The 22,674-nt window shown below is 42.5% G+C and overlaps 1 protein-coding gene across 4 annotated transcripts in view; it reads right to left on the reverse strand.

Annotated features, from left to right (window-relative positions):
* Positions 1-3,625: 3,625 nt before the first annotated feature.
* PDILT (protein disulfide isomerase like, testis expressed) overlaps positions 3,626-22,674 on the reverse strand; it is a 57,795-nt gene continuing 38,746 nt past the window's right edge. For 3 of the 4 annotated variants that reach the window (XM_075899420.1, XM_006123136.4, XM_025184700.2), the window contains 5 exons: positions 21,546-21,743; positions 19,906-20,026; positions 15,891-16,072; positions 10,487-10,576; positions 3,626-5,933 (listed from right to left, as the gene is read on the reverse strand). In XM_075899420.1, coding sequence (XP_075755535.1) covers positions 5,865-5,933; positions 10,487-10,576; positions 15,891-16,072; positions 19,906-20,026; positions 21,546-21,743 — 660 coding nt within the window. In that variant the 3' untranslated portion in view covers positions 3,626-5,864. Of the gene's footprint in view, positions 5,934-9,176; positions 9,250-10,486; positions 10,577-15,890; positions 16,073-19,905; positions 20,027-21,545; positions 21,744-22,674 lie in introns of all 4 variants that reach the window. The other variant, XM_075899419.1, reaches the window with a different exon arrangement.

Raw genomic sequence — 22,674 nt, forward strand, 5'->3', positions numbered from 1 at the left:
CATACCCTGAGGCTTCCCAACACCCTGTCTTGCTGGGCAGACAAGACACAGAGTTGGGGTTACTGCCTCCCTCTCCCCCACAGAGCAATGTGGACACTGATCACTTCAGCTCTGGGAGAATGCAGTTCTAGGGCTCAGCACCCAAGAAACCAACTCCTAGGGCTCAGCACCCAAGAAACCAACTCCCAAATGGGACCTAAATACATTCATCGTTTCTCTGTATAGAAGTTTTACATGCTGAAAGTTCATCAGCTGAGCCCCCTTTATCAAAGAAAGAGAGATGTGCAATGGTTGTTCCCCAAGTACCAATTATTTACACAAGGCCTGACAGAAAACAAAAGTATTTTTATTCAGAACAAACAGTAGGATTTAAGTGGTTGCAAGTGAAAGCAGACAGATGTAAGTAAGTTACTAATTAAAATGAATAGAAAAGGCAAAATTCGTTCTAATCCACTAAGAAATGTATTCAAGAAGATTCTTAACCTGTTCTTATTTAAGGCATATTCTTCAAGTCAGAGACAAACTCTTTTACTCTGACTTGGGTCTCCAGCCCTCTTTGTATCTTTTTGGAGTGTACCAGGCCATTTCCTTGACCAGCCAAAGAAAAAAGGGCTGATAGCTTCCCATTGATTAAATAGACTCTCCCGCCAAGGCAGGGACCTTTTTTTTACATCCTTCCTTCTGTGGAAAAATACCATGTTCAGAAATGGATCCCAATACCACATGTTTTCTTAGGACCAACCAACTCCTGGATTTAAAGGACAAACAACTTGTTAAGTTGATCACTCAGTCACTAGGCTCATTGACACATTTAAAACTATAAACAGACTCATACTACATATTTCTAACTTCACATATAAGAATGATGCAATATATATATATTTATAAGCCAATTTTCATAAAGCATGGGGGGAACCCTCACACCCATCATCAACCATTACACCAATATATAACATTGCCACTGTTGCTAACACAGCTGCTGATCCCTCATAAGGTAAAGTGTAATTTTGATCACTATAGACAACCATTTTAGCTGTGAGTATCCTGATGCCGCCAACATAGACATTTACTGAACTATTATGTAGTTAAGTAACAATTATGTTTAGATTATATTGATCTATCAAGTCTGGGGGCAGGAAAATACATGATCATATATCTAAGGAAACACAGTCTACAGATGTGCATTTTATTATTCAAACTCATCAGGTGTAATGTTTCTTTTAGTGCATGGGAAAGCTTGGAGTTTCACTATGCAAACTAATAATTTCTTGTTTTGTATTGACATAGAACTTAGCCCCTGGTCTGGCAACTCTACTAATAGCCAAACTGGCCTGAGGCACAAGTTAGAGTAGCTACAGGGCTCAGTTGGAATAGTTTTCTAGGCTATTTTCATGGCCCAGAATTCCTGGAGGGTACTGTCCATACGCACTCCCACCATTGGAACACCCCTCCACCAGTCAAGGAGAGGGGAGAAGCAGGAGCAGGTGATGCAGCATTGGTTAGCCTAGATTATCTATGGCTGAGTTTCCCCAGTCAGGGAATCCTCGGCTGGCTCTTTAAAGCTTTTCATTTCTGTTGTGTCACCAGAGCAGGGCTAAGGTGCAGAGTAGGAGCCTGCACTTGCACCCTTGCTTTGGTATCCACTATATTAGCTGTAATAGATATGAACATGTCATTTTCAAGATGAATCATTTTTCATTAACCCTGTTCCGTATAATGGGTATGATAATCGTTTCAAGCCTGATTTTTTTTATATTGGCTAAAGATATGAAGGGTAGGCATAAATGGTCCATCTTCAGAATGAGCAGAGGTGAATAGTTGTGTTCAGCGGGGGTCTGTTCTGGGACCAGTGCATTCAACATACAGGAAACCCCCTTCCATTTTTGTAAGTGTGGAAGGGGCCGAAAGCCCCCGACTTACATCCTCAGCCCGTATTTACAATGGCATGCAGTGCCTATCATAAATGAGGGTTTGAGTTACGACACCCCCGACTTGTGATGCTTCCTCGGGAACCAATTGCGTCGCAAGTTAGGGGCCTCCTGTATTCATAAATGATCTGGAAAAAAGGGTAAACGGTGTGGTAGCAAAATTTGCAGATGATACAAAATGACTCAGGATAGTTAAGTCCCAGCAGATTGCGAAGAGGGATCTCACAAAATTGGGTGACCGGGCAACAAAATGGCAGATGAAATTCAGTGTTGATAAATGCAAAATGATGCACACTGGAAAACATAATCTCAACTATATGTAGAAAATGATGATGTCTAAATGAGTTGTTGCTGCTCAAGAAAGGGATTTTGGAATTGTCATGGATAGTTCTCCAAAAATATCTGTCCAATGCGCAGCAGCAGTCAAAAAAGCTAACAGAATATTAGGTACCACTAGGAAAAGGATAGATAATAAAACAGAAAATATGATAATGCCTCTATATAAATCCATGGTATGGTAACACCTTGAATACTACGTATAATCTGGTTGCCCCATCTTTAAAAAGATACATTAGAATTGGAAAAGATACAGAGAAGGGTAACAAAAATGATTAGGAGTATGGAAAGCTGCCATAGGAGGAGAGATTAATAAGACTGCGACTTTTCAGCTTGGAAAAGAAATGACTAAGAAGGGATATGACTGAGCTCTATAAAATCTTGACAGGTGTAGATAAAGTGAATAAGGAAATTGTATTTACGACTTTACATAACACAAGAACTAGGGGTTACCCAATGAAATTAATAGACAGGAGGTTTAAAACAAACAAAAGGAAGTCCTACTTCATACAACACACAGTCAACCTGTAAAATTCATCCAAAGGATGTTGTGAAGGCCAAAACTATAACAGTATTAAAAAAAGAATTCAGTAAGTTCCTGGAGGACAGGTCCATCAATGGCTATGGTCTGGGATGGAACACGATGCTCTGTGTGTGCCAAACTTCTGTTTGCCAGAAGCTGGGAGTGAAGACAGAATGAATCAATTGATGACTGCCTATTCTATTCATGCCCTCTGCAGCTCCTGGCATTGGTCACTGAGGGTACATCTACACTATAGGGCAAAGGTCAAATTAAGCTACACAACTTCAGCTACGTGAATTGCATAGCTAAAGTCGAAATAGCTTAATTTAGCTTTTGGCACTGTCTACACAGCAGGAAGTCAAAGGAAGAACACTCTTCCTTCAACTTCCCATATTCCTTCTGAAATTAGTCAGAGTAAGAAGTCCTCCAGCTCGACAGTATTTTGAAATAATGGCTTGCTGTGTAGACGTGCTCTTTCTTATTTCAAAATAATGTTAGTCTAAAAAGTTATTTTAGAAAATGAGAGACAATGTATTGACTTTCCTGAATTTCTTAGGAGCCAACAGACTAGTACACTGACTTGGTGTGTCATTATTATTCTGAATCAGTAGTAAGTATACTGGACATGATGAAACATGAGGAATATGTACTGTTAACAGTGACCCGCGTTGTTCAGTCTAAGTATAAGTCACCACCAACTCCAAACTCCCCAAACCTTGCTCAAGGCCAGGTCGAGTCTGTCACCAGCCCTGGCTAGAGTACACCGCAGAAATAAAATCAAAGGAGATCTGGGTTCTCACATCCACCACCCACACACCTTAAGAGCTTTACACCAGAGTTTCCAGCAATAATGCCATTAGCTTTATTTAGAGAGCTGAGAAATCAAGTACAGAGTTCACTTTTCATGGAGAAAGGAGCTGGACATTCAGAAAAAAAGTTTCCTTTTTCATTCAACAGGTAAATGCATGTACAAAATATCAGGTTGAAAATTGTTTGAACCACATTTAAAAAAACCCAACACATTTCCCAGGCATTAATAGATTTTTCGGCATACAAGTGAGCAAATAATTATTGTTATTTCAAATCTCCTCTAGTTTGCACTGTCCGTGTGTGAACTTTGACTAACTCTATATGTAAATCTTTTGCGTTTCAGTATAAATAAAACATAGCAATCAAATTCAGCTTTAGAGTTAGGAATAGGTGATCATGTTTGGCTAAAATAAGAAATAATTTACCTCTTGACCACAATTTGAATCATACCTGAATCTCTGTAGAGGAACAATAAAGTACAGCTCATAATTTTGAACTCCAACTATTTTATTTTTAATAGCTGTGCCCGCAATGCGTCCTGCTTCCAACCTTGACAGGAAGCAAAAATGCCAAAACCCTCTCCCGGCTCCAGTTGTACTCATTAGGGACACAGGGTCAAACTTTTTAAGGCTTCTAGGTGCCTAAGATGCACACAGCTACCTAATGGAATTTTCAAAAGTGTCAAACTCCCGTTGACTTCAATGGGATTTAGGAGCCTAGGTGCTTTTGAAAATTCCATCTGGTACCCATGTGCATTTTTAGGCACCTAAAAACATCTTAAAAATCTGGCCCTCAATCTTTGTCTACACATGCTTATTTTTAATATAATCCAGGTATTTGTTCTAATTTTGGTTCAGTTCCCATGGCACTGAATTTCTCTCTCTCTTGGGGTACGTCTACACTGAATGCTTATTTCGAAATAAGCTATTCCGGAAGAAATACTCCAAAATAGCTTATTTCGAAGTAGCACATCTACACTAGAGGGAAGCCTCAAAATTAGTCCAAGGTAGGCTTCTCTAATGTGGATGTTATACCTCCCAGGAGACACGGGGGAGTAATTACTTTGAATGGCTATGCAGAGGAGCTATTTTGAAATAGCAGCAATGGAGTGTCCACACTACTGCTATTCTGAAACAGCTATTTTGGAATAGACATTATTCCTCCAGGAATGAGGTTTACAGATTTTGAAATAAGTCGTTTGTTATCTCAAAATTATTTTGAAATAACAGAATTGCTATGTAGATGCTCACATTACGAAATAACTGTGTTGTGTAAACACACTCGCTATGTCTAGACTACGGGGAAGATTCGAAAGAGGATATGCAAATTCTGCAGGAATTTACAAATCTTCCGATCTCACTTTCGAAAGTGGAGCTTTCGAAAGTGAAAGTAATTTAGACGTGGCTTTTTTTGGTGAACTCCTCCCCCCCCCATCAGAAAGCCATGTAAACCTCACTTTTTGAGGAAAAGTGGCTTTTCGACAAAGGCGGGGGTTCGCCAAAAAAAGTCACGTCTGTACTTTTGGGCTCAGTTATTGGGCAAACTATCCTGGCAAATATTAAACACTCCATCTAGTGCAGTAGCAATTGAAATCATTGGGATATTTTTTCAATTAAAAGGGTTAAGAATTACTGAGTTCTAGCTACTGCGTCCATTTTTATTATTTCTGTAACAAGAGCTATGTTAAAGTACACAGTTGGTGGTGGTTTTATTAAATTGACTCTAAAAAAAAATCAGTAGTGACAGATGGTAGAACAAGGAGCAATGGTCTCAAGTTGTGGTGGGAGAGGTCCAGGTTGGATATTAGGAAAAACTATTTCACTAGGAGGGTGGTGAAGCACTGGAATGGGTTACCTAGGGGAAAAAAGTGTCAGGGAAGAAAGGGTGAGACAGTCAGAGAAAGGCAGGCTCTCAGCGTTAGCCCTATGACAGATCTCTCACCATTCCAGTCCTAAGAGACTGAGGATGTTGCAGCTATGGCACTGTGCAACACTGTAAAAGTGACAGGAAACGTAAATAAACTACACGTGGTGCTCACAAGCAGTCTCGGAGCAGGCTGTGTACACAGAGAAAGTCGAGGGGGACAGCAAGCCCTGATAATAAAAAACATTTCTTAGGCAAATGGAAGATTGCTTTAAGCCCTGAGACACGGACACAGGTTGGACAAAAACATCAGTAAAGAAATGATGCAGAGCCAGTTTTCCTTGTGTAGAGCATCCTCATCCTCAGGCTATCTTCCTATGGAATCTTTTCCCTTCACTGTGGAGTTAAAGTTCTTCTTTCTGTTTTATGACCGGCTCTCCTTCAGTGAGATCCTCTTTGCTTTCTCTAGGAGTCTTTAAAAAATAAAATACACTCATGAATTTCTGCATTTTAGTCACTCATGAAAAGGGAATTGCTTCAGTGAGTATTTGGTCTCTGAAAAATGTTTTAAAAATATGATAGGACCATTAAGTGATTTTTATCTTTTCACGTCTTGATGAGGTCTGAATTAGTGTAATTGTTACTAAACAAATGTGATCTCGCATCCCTACATCAGCCCATGGGCAAAGCTATATGTGACATTTCCCTTTGTGTGAAATTCTGTTAAGCTGTGGAAAAAACACTTTTACTGTGTCACAGGTTCTCAAACTGGAGGTCGGGATCTGGGGGGGTCATGAGGTTGCTATATGGAGAGTTAAAAGCTGTCAAGTTCCATCCCAAACTTTGCTTTACCTCCAGCATTTATAAAGGTGTTAAATATATTTAAATGTGTTTTTAATTTAGAAGGGCAGATCACATAGAGGCTTGCTATGTGAAGGGGGTCACTTTGACAACCAGTGCACTATGTAATTCATGGGCAAATCTAAAAATCCCACGGAGAAAATGCTGTCTTTTCTGTTGCAAATTCAAAAGAACTGCCCTTTGCTTTTCGCGTATGTAATTGCCGCAGCAAAGGAACAAAAATAATTACTCCAGCAGGAGATTTGCATTGTGCAAAAGATCTAATGTACCCTGCAATACTCTGCTGATACGAATTTGGGTGTCATTCAGTAAAGGCAGCAAATAGAATCAGGTGGACTATAGGGATGTAAAGTCCTGTTTAGTTAACCAGTTAAACATTATGTTTAACCGGTTGTGACAGGGGGCTTTGGCCCCACACTATAGAACAGACTGTGGATTGGGCCCAGCTGGCTGAGAGCGCCCCTTCCCCCACGGACTTGCCAGGCATGCTCACTGGAGAGCGGAGGTATAAAAGGCTCTGAGACAGGTTGCTCAGGGCAGACTACTGAAGTGGAAGGACCTGCAGAGCCAGCTCCCGAGCCTGAGCAGCTGACACAGCCTGAGCCGATGCAGCTACAGCCCCAGCAGCAGCAACCACTGCAACCACGGCCACAGTAGTGGAGGTACGGCAGCGGAGAGACATGCGGGGTGGTAGGAAGTGGCCCAGAGCAGGGAATTGATACCCTGAGTGCTCTGTGTGTTGCGGGGAGGAACCCCTGCTGAGCAAGCAGTGGTCTGAGTCACTGCCAATAGAGCCCTGGGCTGGGACCTGGTGGAGTGGGAGGGCCCGGGCCCCTCTACCCCCCTCCCCCCCCACAGTGCTGCTAAGCAGAGGTAGCTCCAGAAGCCAAGGACTAGGCTTCAGGGCCATGTTGACCTCACTAGAGGGGCATGCTATAGCGTTTCCCAAACTATGGGCCACGGCCCGGTACCGGGCTGCGGGAAAAAAATACCGGGCCTCAGCGTGGCTGCCAGGGTGTTCCGGGTTCCCGGACTGCCTGTACAGCGCCGGGTTCCCCAAGCCCTCAGCTGGGCTGGGCGGATGCAGCCGTATGTTTCAGGCTCCCGGCAGAGGCATAGTGAGGGTTACCAGGTGAGCTCTTATTGCTGGCTGTGGAGGGGGAAGGAGGGGTTGGATATGGGCTGCAGGGAAGCAGGGTCAGAGCAGTGGAGCTGCCCGGGGGAGATAGGGAGGGGAACTGGCTGGCGGAAGCAGGGCTGGCTTGGGGAACCAGCTGGCAGAAGCAGGGCTGGCTAGGGGGGCGGAAGCAGTGGGGCTGCCCAGGGGAGATCGCGTGGGGGGGGGAAACCAGCTGGCAAGGGCAGTGAGGCTGGCTGGGGGAGATCGCGGGGGGGGGGAACCAGCTGGCGAGGGCAGTGAGGCTGGCTGGGGGAGATCGCGGGGCTGGCTGGGGAACCGGCCGGCAGAAGCAGGGCTAGCGGGGGCAGCAGGGCTTGCCAGGAGAGATCGGGAGAGAATCGTCTGGCGGGGACAGCGGGGCTGGCCCAGGGCAGGGGTGGAAGTGGAGGGGGGAGAGAATCGGCCAGTGGGGAGCAGGACAGTTCAGGGCGCACACAGATCCTGAATAAAAATGTAAAAGCAGTGCCTTCTAATATCCCCACTGCTGACAGTGAGGTTTAAAGGCACGACAATGTGTCAGAATGGAGAGAACCTGGTGCATTCACCATCCGGAATGAGAATATGGATAAAAAAATTCCAAAGATGGTGTCGGCTTCTGAAAAAAAATGAGCCCCTTTTCAATACACAATGTGGTGGTGCAGGGTTTTATCGGATTACAGTCCATTTTTCCAATCCATATTCCCTTAACTTGCTGGTAAGAATGTTGTGGGTGGTTGTATCAAAAGCTTTGCTAAAGCTGGCCCTGGGGGCTTTGGGAGGACCCAAAACAACATATTTGCATATTTGTCATTTGCTTAATGAATATGCAAATGAATGTTACCGGCCCGCCGAAAGCTCGTGAATGGATTTACTGGTCCTCGTGTCAAAAAGTTTGGGAACCCCTGCTATAGACACTGGGCACTCCAAGGACTAGGCCTCAGGGACATATTTACCCAATAGAGGGGCATCCTATAGGGACTGGACCGCAGGGCCATATTGACCCCAATAGAGGCGCACCACAAAGACTGGGCCTCAGGGTCATATTGACTCCAATTGAGGGGCAGACTTTGGGAGACTGGGCCACAGAGCCGTATAGAACTGACAGGGGGGCTGCGGGGACTCAGATGCCTGCCATTGGGCTGCATGGGCCCGTGGGTGGATTTTGACTGTGGGACCCCGCTCAAAGGGAATGTACCCCCCCGACACCGATTAACTAATTAAACGAGGTAGGTGGGTGAGACGATCATTCCTGGAATGGCCCGCCCTCCCCCCGCCCACTCACCCGCTCTCACGGCTGGACTGGAGCAGTTCCCATGCCACGGGCAGAGGCAGCACCACTCAGCAGCTCCAGCCCTGTGGGGCTGCACAGTTTTGCAGGCTGAGAGCCAGCAATCCTCTTCCCTCTCCCCCCTCCCACCATCCCGCTGCCACTTCTGCCCTCCGTACCCTCCCTCGAACTGGAGGGCTGTTCCCAAGTAATGGTTAACGGTTACCCAATAAGCATCACCTGTTAAAGATGTTGCTTACCAGGTAACCAATTAACTAGTTACCCATTAATATCCCTTGTGAACTAATGCCAACCACTCCACCTGCAGCGCAAAGCACATTTTGGAGAATGAGTAGATGTGATTCCTACTCCTCCTTCGAAGACGTGACAGGAGAACATTCACCACAGCTGTAGCCCCCCAATACTTACAGCAGGAGAAGAAGCTCCACTTCCCAAAACAGCTGTTTAATCACTAATCCATCTGTAAGCCCTGAGAATGAGCCTGCATGAAGAGTGAGTCACATTCCTCTGTATTTCTCCATCCCCATCTCACTGCTTCCCTATACTTTTGAAGAGCAATTTCAGTGACATCTGCTGTGCCTGGTACCTGGGCACCTGCCTACTCATTCCTTTTGGCAGGATAGGCTCTGGATTCCTTAGTGTAGGATCCTCTACCATTTGAGCTAAAAGCCAGCAGGCTTGCATCCTAGGCTGTAGAACTCCCTTGTTCTTATCTTTCACTGTAAGTGGTCTAAGTGCCACTACAAGGGATATTGAACAACACTAGGGCTACGGCTACACTGTAGCCTTCTTGCGGAAAAGCTTATGCAATTGAAGTGCGGCGTGGAATATCACTGTGCTTCATTTGCATAATTAATTAGCAGCCGCTTTTGCGCAAGAGGCTTTTGCTCAAAAAGGAGCTGTGTAGATGGCTCCTTTTTGCGCAAAACCCCCCTCTTGCGCAAGAGCCATTTTTTCTAATTTTTTCAGGAAGAACAGCTCTTGCGCAAGAGGGGGTTTGTGCAAAAGATCTGTCTACACAGCTCCTGTTTGTGCAAAAACCTCTTGCGCAAAAGCGGCTGTTAATTAATTATGCAAATGAAGCACAGCAATATTCCATGCCGTGCTTCATTTGCATAAGCTTTTCCACAAGAAGGCTACAGTGTAGCCTAAGTGTGTGGGTTACATATGCACTAATAAATCCTTGCCTATCCATTCGTAGCAAAAGTTAAGGGTGAAGACTGCTGCTGTCATTTTTTTCTATGCATTTTCTATATGTAGCTAGAGTCTCGTGTTGTTTAACCTATATTATGTGTCATTAACTCTTTCATAATGAAATAAATATACCACTGAGTCTATATGGAGCTTCTCTTGCATAACCAGTGTGCTCTGCAGCGGATAAAGTCCATCCCAGTGGAAAGAAGTTGAGTCAATAGCACCAAAACTAATGGCTGGCAATGTAGGCAAAAGACCGGACCAGCTCATTAAAAGGAAAGGGAAACATCGCAGTCATTTCTGCCACAGTGCTTAGAAAGGAGAGCAGCGCTGCTGGACTTAAAGGGAATGGATAAAATGGAAGCCGTATGTGTAAAATCCAAACCCAACCCCAGTTTAGTTCTCTCTTGTCCAGTGTGATGATACATAGCGTCTTGCCTTAGAGACCGTAAAATAAGCATTCGGAAAAGAAGGGTAACATATTGTAAATCTGGGTTAAGTAAGTGCAGGGTCAAATTCTTTACCTTTTCTGTTGCTTTTGCTTTTGGCTTGATTTGTTTTTCCAAGAAATCAGCAAAAGCCTCAAGGGTGTGTTCCTTGTCATATACTACAGCCTGAAAAGAAAAGAAGGATAAAGAATAACTCTATACATAAAATGCCTGAAATGAGACCAGAGTACACAGGGATTTCTTGAGTTATGCAGGCTCATCAGACTCTGGACTCTTGCATTTGGTTTAGAAAGCCATGGAAGAGACTCAATAAACTAAGGCTAATCAGGAATGGGGAAGGAGATAACAGATACAAATACCTGGGAGGAGAAAGGAGGGAATCATACTCAAACCACATAAGTCCCTTACATTATAATATTAGCCCTGGATTCTGACAACTGTTAACATTGCGTACATAAGAACGGCCATACTGGGTCAGAACAACGGTCCATCTAACCCAATATCCTGTCTGCCGACAGTGGCCAATACAGATGCCCCAGAGGGAAGGAACACAACAGGTAATCATCACGTGATCCCTCCCCTGTCATCCATTTCAAGACAAACAGAGGGTAGGGACAACATTCCTATACATCCTGGCTAATAGCCATTGATGGACCTAATCTCCATGACTATCTAGCTCTTTTTTGAACCCTGTTAAAGTCCTAGTCTTCATCACATCCTCTGGCAAGGAGTTCCACAGGTTGACTGTGCACTGGGTGAAGAAAAACTTCCTTTTGTTTGTTTTAAACCTGCTGCCTATTAATTTCATTTGGTGACCCCTAGTTCTTATATTGGGGGAATAAGTAAATAACTTTTCCTATTCACCTTTTCCATACCAGTCATGATTTTATAGACCTCTATCATATCCCCCCTTAGTCTCCTCTTTTCTAAGCTGAAAAGTCCAAGTTTTTTTATTCTATCTTCATATAGTTTCATAGATGCATGCATTTTTGCAGAATAAAGAGTATGGGTGAGTTTTTCAATGCTGCCTAAAAGATTTTAGTTGGAATCGGACATTCAAAATCATTAGATCAAGAGTCCAAACTCCCAGCCCACGGACCATCTCCAGACAGAGTTATTGTTCAGTCTGGGCTAGGACGAAGGGGGTTTGTCCATTACTGACACCCCAAACACCAGCCTTTTCCACCATCACCCCCCACACCACCATCCCGCCCAAGGCACCCTGTCTCTGAAGACACAGCTTTGGGGATCACTGTAGGGAGGGGACTAGAGCTGCACAGTGACAGCAATTCAGGCTCCCCCATACGTCCCATGGCAAAAGGAGCTGCAAGGAGTGCTGGGGACACAGCCACTACTGGTGCATGACACCAGGCCCCTCTGGTGATCCTCAAAGCCGCATCCTCATGGGACAGAGTGTCATGGGGGGGGGAGAGAAGATAGGGCAATGGCGATGTGAACTGGCTTACCTGCTCTGAAATGAATGGAACTGTGCTAAAAGTTACATCAGTGGAGGATCTGCCCTGTTTGAATTCAAAATATTGTCTGCCAAATTCCTTCATTCCCTTGTGATTTCAATAGACTTGCACTATTGCACAAGTCTATTTCAATAGACTTGCACTCGACTGGTCCATGCATTCAAGTAGTTTGAATATGACAAGGAAATACACTGGTGCCTTAAGTTATGTTTTCTTAAAAGTGCTTGCATTTTTACGTTTCTCAACCAAAACAGTTCTTTTGCCTCCTTCAGAGAAGATACATGTTTTCCAAAAATCCTGAGCATGTGTGTGTCCTCCGATGAGGTACTCAATGGTAGCTAAAGCAGTAGGGTTTCAGAGGTTTTCAAAGTGAGATAAACTGCTTGCTTAAGCTGGGCTCTGGGTATGCAGCCCAGGAGAATTTTCAATATCTCTCAGAGCAGTCAGTTCTTAAGATGATATGAATGAGTGTGTCTCACTTAGTGTCAAGAAACAAAAAACAATGTCAGCCTTAAATGCCATCTGAAAAATTGCTAATTTATATTTTATTTGCACACAGAAAACACAGAGTCCCTCTGTGTCATCCAAAGATCTCAAATAGTGCATGGCAGCCCCCGTCTGGGGATTCAGCAGATGAAATATCTCCATTTTCCTTCATCTCTGATTGTAACTGTCCCCATCTGACAGTTAAATGCTGGCTGTATTTTTTTTCCCACTCTGCATATTTGTTTAACTAGGGGATTGCAGAGTTTTCTGATTCAGTATGATGGCTGATTGCTTTTGACAACAAAGTGTCCTCTTCATGACACTGGCTTCTATTTGCGTGTAAGAATAAGCAAGTCTTTATTAAGATCAAGACTTTAAAAAAACAGACCCCTGAAAATCAGACAATTTACACAGGTGTCAAAAGGGGGACATAAGACCACAGAACCCAGCTGCTCTCTACTTATTCATTTAGAACCATAGTTAGGCTCCTAAGTCTATGTCTACACAGCAGATTGGATCCATGCTTTGAGATTGATCCACTGGCAGTTGATTTAGGGGGTCTAGTTCAGTGGTTCCCAATCTGTGGTCCGCGGACCCCTGGTGGTCTGCAATGGTACTGCAGGGAGTCTGTGGAAAGAAAGTAAGGATCAGATCTGCCACAGTGGGTCTGATACTTACTTTTCTATTTCTTTTTTCTTTCTTTCTCCCCTAGGGAGGGGGCCTATGAAATTTTAATAGATTGAAAAGGAGTCCATATGCTTGAAAAGGTTGGGAACCACTGGTCTAGTTAAGACTCACCAAATCAACCACACATCGCTCTGCAGTTAACCTCTCTACTCTACCTTAGACAAGAAGACAAGAAAGGTCAATGTGTGTTTCTCCTGCTGATCCTATGTGGTGTAGACAGATAGAAAGTTACTACTAACTTCACCAGCACAGAGCTCTTCCTGTCTTTAATTCTTTAACCGTGAAAGATCTTGGGCAGACACTGATACAGATCCACCAACAAAATCTTGGGAGTTGGACATTGCATGAAGCATTGTAATTACTATCTCATTTGTTGAGCACCGATGATCATCTTGGTGCTATACAAGTATACAGAGATGAGACTACTGACTTAAGGATTGTATGTTCAAAGCTGGCCAGAGAGACAACAATACAGATATACAGTCTCTTGGGTGCATGATTTTTCACTTAGTGTGTTAGAACCATACATGGGTCACTTCTGAAAGGTAATGGTTTTGGAAGAGGTTGGGAGATCTAGTACAAGAGAAGACAGGCCAGTGGTCTCCAACCTTTTTACACCCAAGATCACTTTTTAAGTCTCAGAACAGGCGAAGATCTACTGCCCCACCCCTTCCTTGAAACCCCGCCTACATTACATGAGGAAATCTAATGTAAATGTACTGTGCAGGTGCGCAGTTCAGAGAGGGCTCAAGAGCTACTCTTAGAGCCCCTGAGATCTACCGGTAGATCGCGATCTACTGGTCGGTGACCACGGGAACCCATGAAGAGTGGTCAGCCTGGAAGAAGGTGCAAAGATAAGAATAGGAGAAGGCTACAAAGGGACCAGTTAGGAGAGAGAAACTTAAGCAGGGAAATGCACAATCTTCATTGACCTTTTCACAATAGTATTTCATTCCCATCACAAAAATGAGAGAGTGATAAACACCACAAAAATATGAAAAGGAGCCATTTGTAATTGTGCAGTGTATTTCCTGATCCTCTTTTTCCCCTCTCTCTCTCTGTCCATCAGCTTAACACCCGAGCACCAAACTCCAGTCTAAGGCAGGAATGTGTTGGGGAGATTGCAAGCTCTGACTGAAGCCTCAGAACCCTATCACAATATATATAATTAGTAATAAAATTCAGCAACAGCTGAGTGAGTCAAATTTTCATAGAAAACAAAATGTAATTAATATGTTTTTAAAAGAATATTGATCAGAAAACTGCTAAGGGAGAGGGCTGTAGAAGGTATACCTTAAGGCCAGAAACAGGAGGGATGTGCAGCACTGCTGTTCAATTCATTAGAAGCTGGGCATGCACATCTGAGCGAAAAATCTCTCCTTAAGAGATTAAATGAGGACAAGTACAAATGTCTTAGAATTTAATTTACGTATGGGGCATGAGGAGAAAAATGAAAAGCTGAGTAATGTTTTAATTATAATAGTATCATAGAATTGAATTTCTTTGATCCAGAGCTGGGGTTTTCTCTTTAATTAAATTATCCATGTGGATGGAGGATTATGACTCTGCGGTTAATATATTTCTGTTTTCTTCCGTTCTTTCTTGCATCAATTGTTTCAGAGTATTATGCAACATGCTGGCACATTATAGAGAATATTCTAAAGATAATCAGCAATAGCAGAAGCTCTTTAGTTTGTATTAACAAGCACTTGATTTTTTTTTCTACTGTGGTTTGTGATATGTCATAGCTGTCTAGAAAATAATTTTTGAAAAGCTTAGAGGACATGGCCTCTAAGACAGTGTAAACGTGTTCGCATAAGCCAAACTGCTAAACAAACAATTCAAACTGGTCATCTGAACAAGCACCTGAGTGAATAAGTCCTGAGCTTCGGTGGCTGGTTGTTTGTTTGTTTGTTTAATGAGAATTACATTAAGTGTTCCCTGCAGGATCCTTTCTCAGGCACTACAATTGGGCCTTGGCAGAAGGGTTTTTTTAGAAGTTAGGCTCCTGCCAACACCCCCCCTAACGTACAGAACCACTCGGTTTGACTCAAGTCACCAGAAGCTATAGCAGTATCAACTTTATCAGCCCAGTCTCAGAAGGGGAACCATGTTAATCTGTAACTTAAAAAAAACAGTGCCTTGCATGTTCAGGAGCTTCAGGGGATAGCCAAGTTAGTCTGTTACAGAAAAAAGCAACAAATGGTCTGGTAGCACTTCATAGACTAACAAAACATGGAGATGGTATCATGAGCTTTCGTGGGCACAGCCCACTTCTTCAGATTACCAGAGTTATGATCTGAAGAAGTGGGCTGTGCCCACGAAAGCTCATGATACCATCTACATGTTTTGTTAGTCTATAAAGTGCTACCAGACCATTTGTTGCATAAAAAAAAAACAAGTGTGTAGCCGCGCGGCACGGGGTTCGAACTAGCCGGGATTTAAAAATGGCGGCGCCCGTCTTATGCAAATGAAGCCCGGGAAATTCAAATCCCGGGCTTCATTTGCAAGTGCGGTATGCCTACATTACCCTCCTAGTTCGAATTAGGAGGGTAGTGTAGAAATACCCTAAGGTGCTACAGGACTACTTGTTGTTTTATCTATTTATTATAAGTTTACTAACTAAGGGCTGGGCTTGTACCTGATACTTGTGAGTGAAGGCTGAAAGCAAATAGCATGTCCTTTAAACGCAGATTCCAGGCAGAAGTAAGTGCATGTTACTCCATAAGAAATATGTGAATAGATGAGGACCAACATTTTTTCCCCCATTTTCATAGAACTCTTCTCACATGCTCACGCATACTGACACACAGACACATAATACACCTCACCTGGTCACTGGATCCAACAGGAAAGAATCTAAAGAATGGATAACGGTCTAGCATAACTAACTGAATGTCATTTGCTGTGAAGTCTATTTTGGCAATTACTATATTTTCATGGTTTTCATATTTCTTGCCCAGTTCATCCCAAATTGGAAAGAGTTTCCTACAATCATGGGACCAAGGTGCATCTGCAATTAAAAAGAAATAGATGTTCCCAAATCAATATATTTATTTCATTTTAGTCACAGAAATGCAAAGAATTATAGGTGCCAGAGCTAAAATGGGCATTACCCACTTATAGAAACAATGGGGCAAATCAGGAAGTTCAGTGACATCAATAGGAATTTGTCAGAGTGAAAACTGAATACAATCTAAGTAAAAACCATAGACCCAGCAAATATCTTTTCTTCTGTTATGCTTTTGGGTGGTAGGAAGCCTTGTGGCTCAAGTAGAATACAGCTCTTCTATCCTTGTTACATAACAATGCTTTACCATCCTGAATTTAGGAGGGAGATGGGCTACAGTAGGGTGACAAGATGTCCCGATTTTATTGGGATAGTCATTATATTGGGGGCTTTGTCTGTTATCCCCACCTGCTTTCCATGAGGAATAACACGTATTTTGAAAATCACTTCGAAATAGCAGTTGTGTGGACACTCCACTGCTGCCATTTCAAAATAACTATTCTACAGAGTCATTCAAAGTAATTAATTCCCTTCGCTTCCTGGGGCGCTATGCTGAGGTAACACTTCCACATTAAGGGAGCCTGCCTCGGACTAATTTCAAGGCTTCCCTGAAGTATGAAAATTATTTGAAAATTATTATTTCAGGAGTCATTATTTTGAAATGTTATTTCGAAATAATTTCCTAGAGTAGATATGCACTGGGAGAGAGAGAGATCCTGGCCCCAATGACACCAATGAGAGTTTTATTATTGGCTTCAATGTGCCTGGGAATTTTACCCCAGAAAGAGTCAAGTTCCAGATCCAAATTTGCAGGTCGGGTCCCTCTCTTCTTAAGGTTTAGAGAGAGAGAGGGATCAGAATGAGCACTTGGAATCCTAGATTTCTAGAACTAGAAGGGACCTCAAGATGACATCTAGTTTAGTCCTCTGCACTCATGTCAGAAGCAAGCACCATCTAGATCATCCCTGACAGATGTCATCTAGCCTGCTCTTAAATATTTCCAATAGTGGAGATTCCACAACTTCCCTAGACAATTTATTCTAGTGCTTAACCACCCTGACAGTTGAAAAGTTTTTCCTAATGTCCAACCTAAACCTTCCTTGTTCCAATTTAAGCCCCTTGTTTCTTGTCCTGTCCTCAGAGGTCAAGAAAAGTTACTTTTCTCCCTCCTCCTTGTAACACTCTTTTATGTACAGGCAGTCCCCGGATTACGTACAAGATAGGGACTGTAGGTTTGTTCTTAAGTTGAATTTGTATGTAAGTCGGAACTGGTACATATTGTAGGGGAAACTCTAGCCAAACATTTCTCCAGAGCTCAGTTTTATTCTCCCACACCTCACTTCCCTCAGTCCTTTATTCTCAAGCTGAGGTGTCTGCTGAGAAAAGCCGCTCCGCGTCTCCCTGGTCTGCTGGGGGGGAGGGGCGCTAGCTTCGCATCTCTCTGGTCTACTGGGGGGAAGCAGCTAGTGCGGGGTTGCCTCACCCCATTTGTAAGTAGGGATCCGATGTAAGTCGGATCCATGTAACCCGGGGACTGCCTGTACTTGGATGCTGTATGTCCCCTCTCAGTCTTCTCTTTTATAAATTAAACAAACACAATTCTTTCAGTCTTTCCTTGTAGGTCATGTTTTTTAGACCTTTAATCATTCTTGTGCTCTTCTCTGGACCTTCTCCAATTTCTCCACATCTTTCCTGAAATGTGATGCCCAGGACTGGAGACAATATTCAGTTGAGGCTTAGCACAGAGTAGAGAGAGAATATTACTTCGCATGTCTTGCTTACAACACTCCTGTTAATGCCCCTTGTTTAGAGTTCTTCAGTCAATGGATCAGTGTCCACATTCAGATCCATTTTAACAGGGTTTCTTTGGTGGGGGTAAGGCAATTTCAGGCAACACTATAAGAACTCAAGATTCCATTCCATAGACTTTCTTATCCAGTGTTTTGTATTCAATGCCTAATTAGGGCACAAATACAAAGTTTGTTCACAACACCAAACAGGGTAACAAAATAATTACAATGGATGAAATGGCCAGAGGTCAAAACTAACAATTCTAGGCTAGCACTAGACTCTGTATGAGTTTTGGTATTCCAGGATGAGAGTTGTACAGCTATTTGTGAATATATTCCTATGTTTCTTGCATATGGTTTTGCTAATGAAATAAGCAAACATATCTCAGTTGAAATGTAAAACTGAGGTCCAGAACATTTTGTTCACATACTGTTGTCCTTGTCAAGTTCCAATTTGCTAATGTAATTCTGCCTACCTAAATTCCCATGCATTTTCAACCCAGAAAGATATTCCTCCTTTTTTTCCCCTAAGGCCAGGTCTACACTAAAGGGGAAGGTCGAATCAAGATACGCAACTCCAGCTACATGAATTGCATAGCCGGAGTCAATGTACCTTGATTCGAGTTTCCCTGCCCCCACAGTGGGCAACTGATGGGAGTAAATGCTTCTGTTGGCTCCCTATAATCCTTGCAGGAGCAGAAGTACCAGCCACCAAGGAGGGCCTCTCTCAGTTCAATTTAGTAGGTCTTAGGTAGATCCACTAACTCAAACTCCAGAAGATTGATAGTGGCAGCACTGAAGTGAAGACATGGCCTAAAGCTCCAGTGGTGTAATCTTGGGCCTTTTAATATTTTCCTCATTCCTCTCTGGAGCTGCAGTAATTCAGCAGTGGGTGAAGAGGATCCTACAGATAGATTGCAACCAACTTTGGCTTCCTCAATGTGTAAGAAGATGACCAAAATTCAGGAGTTTTTCTGTGGGGGAAATTATTTTATCATTTATAAGTCCAATTTAAGCCTTTCCCCTCCCTGTCTGTTTCTGTTGCATTGGAAAAATAGTTAATTTTCAATAATAGCTCTGTCTCAGATTAGGCCAAAATATCCAAGGCTCAGAGAGGAACAGAAGCAGGAACAAGACAGTTAGGGGACTGGAAAGGGTATCTCGTTCCATGTGAGGTCAACCAGAAGGAAAATGAGGCTGTTATAGCAGCAATAGCATGTTTGCAATGCAGTTTTCTCCACCATCCTTCTTACAAACTATACCACAAAAGTGTGGTAATAATCTGAGTCCATGACCAACTTTCGTCATTTGAATTGTTACCTGGCATTTTCAGATGTCTTTGTTTCTCTAAGGCTCAGACTTTTACCCAGTGGTGCTCATTAGAATCTTGGTCACAAAACCATTAAAGGCTTAGGTTTGGTTTTGATTATGCATCCATGCAGAGGCACCCTGGAGAGTAAGTACCCACTTGGATTGTGAGTCTGGGAGCACAGGTTTATTTGGCACTTGCTATTCCTATCCTTGGAACAGACAAATGGGATGAAGTAGAAAATAGGCAGAGCTGCTTTGGGGGCTGTGGGAAGGGATAGCGATCTTTTGCTATATATGGGAATCTACTTCCACAGAGCTAAGGGGAGCAGCAAAGGAATTGTGGCTCTTTTTTGGGGTGCTCTTAGAGCATCATAAGATGGCCTCCCCTTGCCCTGGGATGTGCCCATGGGACACAGTCTGGTTCCTACAGTGTGGCATATCTGAATGTTAAATTGTACAATAAAATCCCAGGATAGCTTTGTCTTCCAACATCACAATTTCATACCACCTTGGAAAATATTGGCTTTAGGCACCCCTATTATACAGAACAATCTTAAGTCAGTAGCTGAATATCCCCATTTCCTTAAGATATGGCACAAATCTTATAATGCTCTAAGCAGATAGCAAAAGTATATTCATTTGAACTTCTGTAATGAATGGTGCTTGGTTTTATACAGAACAAATGCATTTTCACATCAAAATGGTCATGTTAAAACAACCTAGAATGATACTCACAGAACATTACAAACACATTCTTGGTCTTATTAAAGGCAACCTTGTTGAAGTTCTTTCCAACAAGCACCTTAACGGGATTCTTGTCCCAGTCCTCTGGAATTTCTTCACTAGATACATGTGGCTAACCAGAAAGAGAAACAGAGATAAGAAAGTGAAGGGGATATCAGGAAGACGTATTCCAGTTCATGTTAAAGTGAGTCTGACTGGATAATTCTCACCAAATGTCCTTATTTTTTATACCCATCTTAAAATATTGTGAGTCATGTTCAACCATCAGTAGGTTACTTGAACCTTCACAATCCAGTTGTCCTACAAAACCTGGCTGAATGACAAGCAAAAGGCTAGAGAACTATAGAGCTGGCTTATTGTGGATACAGAGAAGAGTGAGGTGGCTCTAGGAGGGGTGCATGTCACTGTGGATCTCTTTGTCCCTACCACATGGCTCCTTCCTTCCTCTTGATGACAGCTGTTAAGCATGAAGGTAAATTAACCTATAGAACACTGAAAAAGCAATACAGTGTATAAGGTATCTTTTTAGAACTTCTGTGGCATGAACATGTTGATACATCATTATGATGACAAAATATTGTAATGGGAATAGGGAGTGATCGATCAGGAAATAAGAGAGTGAAAAGGATTGTAAGAGGCACACAAATAAGGAAAAGCTCATTCATGACAATTGCAAGATCTTATCATTCATTTAGAGAAACTATCAGGATTATCTGTAGCACTTTTCCAGTCTCAGAGCTCTAGTATGTAAAGCTTTCAGGTACTAATGAATCCTTATATCACCTCAGTTGGATAAGTAAATATCATTAGCCTTATTATACATGGGCTGAGGGGAGGAAGGAAGCTCAGAGGTTTCATGGCCTTATTTTCTGAGTTCTTCTGAATGACAGGTAAAGTTAATGAAATTTAGACATTCTCATCACCTTGAAAATCCAGGCCATAAGTGACTTAGTGACTTGCCTAAGTTCCCACATAAAATCACTGGCAGAATCTGGTGCTCAATTTCAGGCTATGTCTAGACTGCAGGCTTCTTTCGGAAGAAGCTTATCTGGAAGAGATCTTCTGAAAAATCTTCTTCCGAAAGAGAGCGTCTACATAACAAAAGCACACTGAAAAAGTGATCTGCTTTTTCAAAAGATAGCGTCCACACCGAATGGACACTATTTCACATTTAAGCTGTGATTTCTATGGACGGAGTGGCCACCAGGGCACCTGTGCTTTTTTTTCTTTCCTCTTCTTTCAAAAGAACTCCCTCTTCCCTGTCCACACACGCCTTTTTCTGAAAGAGCTCTTTAGGAAAAAGGCTTCTTCCTCATAGAAAGATTTTTTTTTTTAAAGAACACAATTGCAGTGTGGACATTAAGTGAAGTTTTTTTGGAAAAACGACCATTTTTCCGAAAAAACTCTGCAGTGTAGACACAGCCTCAGTTATCCAAAATTAGGGGGTAGACCCATTTGCACTGACAAAGCACATGGCAGCAACAAGAACAATCTTATAAAATCAGAACCAAGCTACTACAGGTGATAGATTAGAAGCTTAAAAAATATTTTCACTTTATTTTTGCAAATGTGCTACAACTTTCAGCTGGCATAAAATGGACATCTGACTCCGTCTCCTCAGAGAGGCATACCTTTGCTGTCCCACCTAGATAGCTGTGACAGAAGCTTCTTAGATTCTCCACAGTCACCTCATCTGCAGGCATTTTGTACTTTGCATCACTCGTCAGGTTTAAGATTCGCACAGCAGGGACGTCTATCTCAGTGATGCGAAAATATTCAAATACACGTCCATTTCTGGTTTCATTTGTGTCTACCAATATGAACATTATCTGGAAAAGAAAAACAGCAGCATATGGAATATCCAGCTTCATAGCATCCCATTAAATTCTAAAAGTAGAAATCTATTGCCTTAGAAACAGCTGTGCAGTTTTTCGATTTTTTTTTTAAGATTCTTTCATAGGGACCTGTATCAACCAGCTCCATCTTTCACTTTGAATTTGTGATGAAAGAAAACTAGATTCAGGACATGAAACTTGTTGAAAGCATGGAATCCAGCCTGAATCTGAAGGTGTGTGGATAGGAAATCTCCCCCCTGTTTAAAATAATTTGGTCTCTGGGGTTTGGTTTAATCTTTGGAATACAGGGGAGATTTTAAGTTTAGATCCAGTAATGAACCTCCCAAAACTTGGCATTGTTAGGATCAAGGGTTATCTGCTGTTGGAACAATGCAAAACCATATACTGAGTCAGGTTCACTCTGCCGTTTTGTAAGTTTTTCTATGCCCCAGATCTGAGACAGTGACATTCTAAACCAAGTAAGTTTGCGCTTTTACTGAATCCACTTGATATTGCTGCACTACACAGATCTGCAGCACATTCAAGTTCGGATTTATTTCTTAGTCTGGTAAGTTATATTGCTCTCTCTTACACAACCAAACTATGCTTTTTGCCCCGGTAAGTTCTTATTGCGTCTCCCTGCATTACATGATAAAATGTAATAGTACAAAAATCTGAAATATTTATAATCCAGGTGTCCTTCCCAATAGTATAGATGGCTATTGGTGGTTTTATTACTAGATGAATTCTCATTCTGCAGCACTTAGTGGAGTAATAGCAGCAAAATTGAGTAATTTACAGTAGAGACTGTTAGTGTTCTTTTTACTTACTCTTCCCTCCCCTTTGCTGCATGAAACAATATCATACAGGTTCTTTGCAAAACCAGTCAAGATAGAACTGCTGGCTTCAACTGTGGCCAACAGCA

The sequence above is a fragment of the Pelodiscus sinensis genome, chromosome 16 (assembly GCF_049634645.1).
Source record: "Pelodiscus sinensis isolate JC-2024 chromosome 16, ASM4963464v1, whole genome shotgun sequence".
Lineage (NCBI taxonomy): Eukaryota > Metazoa > Chordata > Testudines > Trionychidae > Pelodiscus > Pelodiscus sinensis.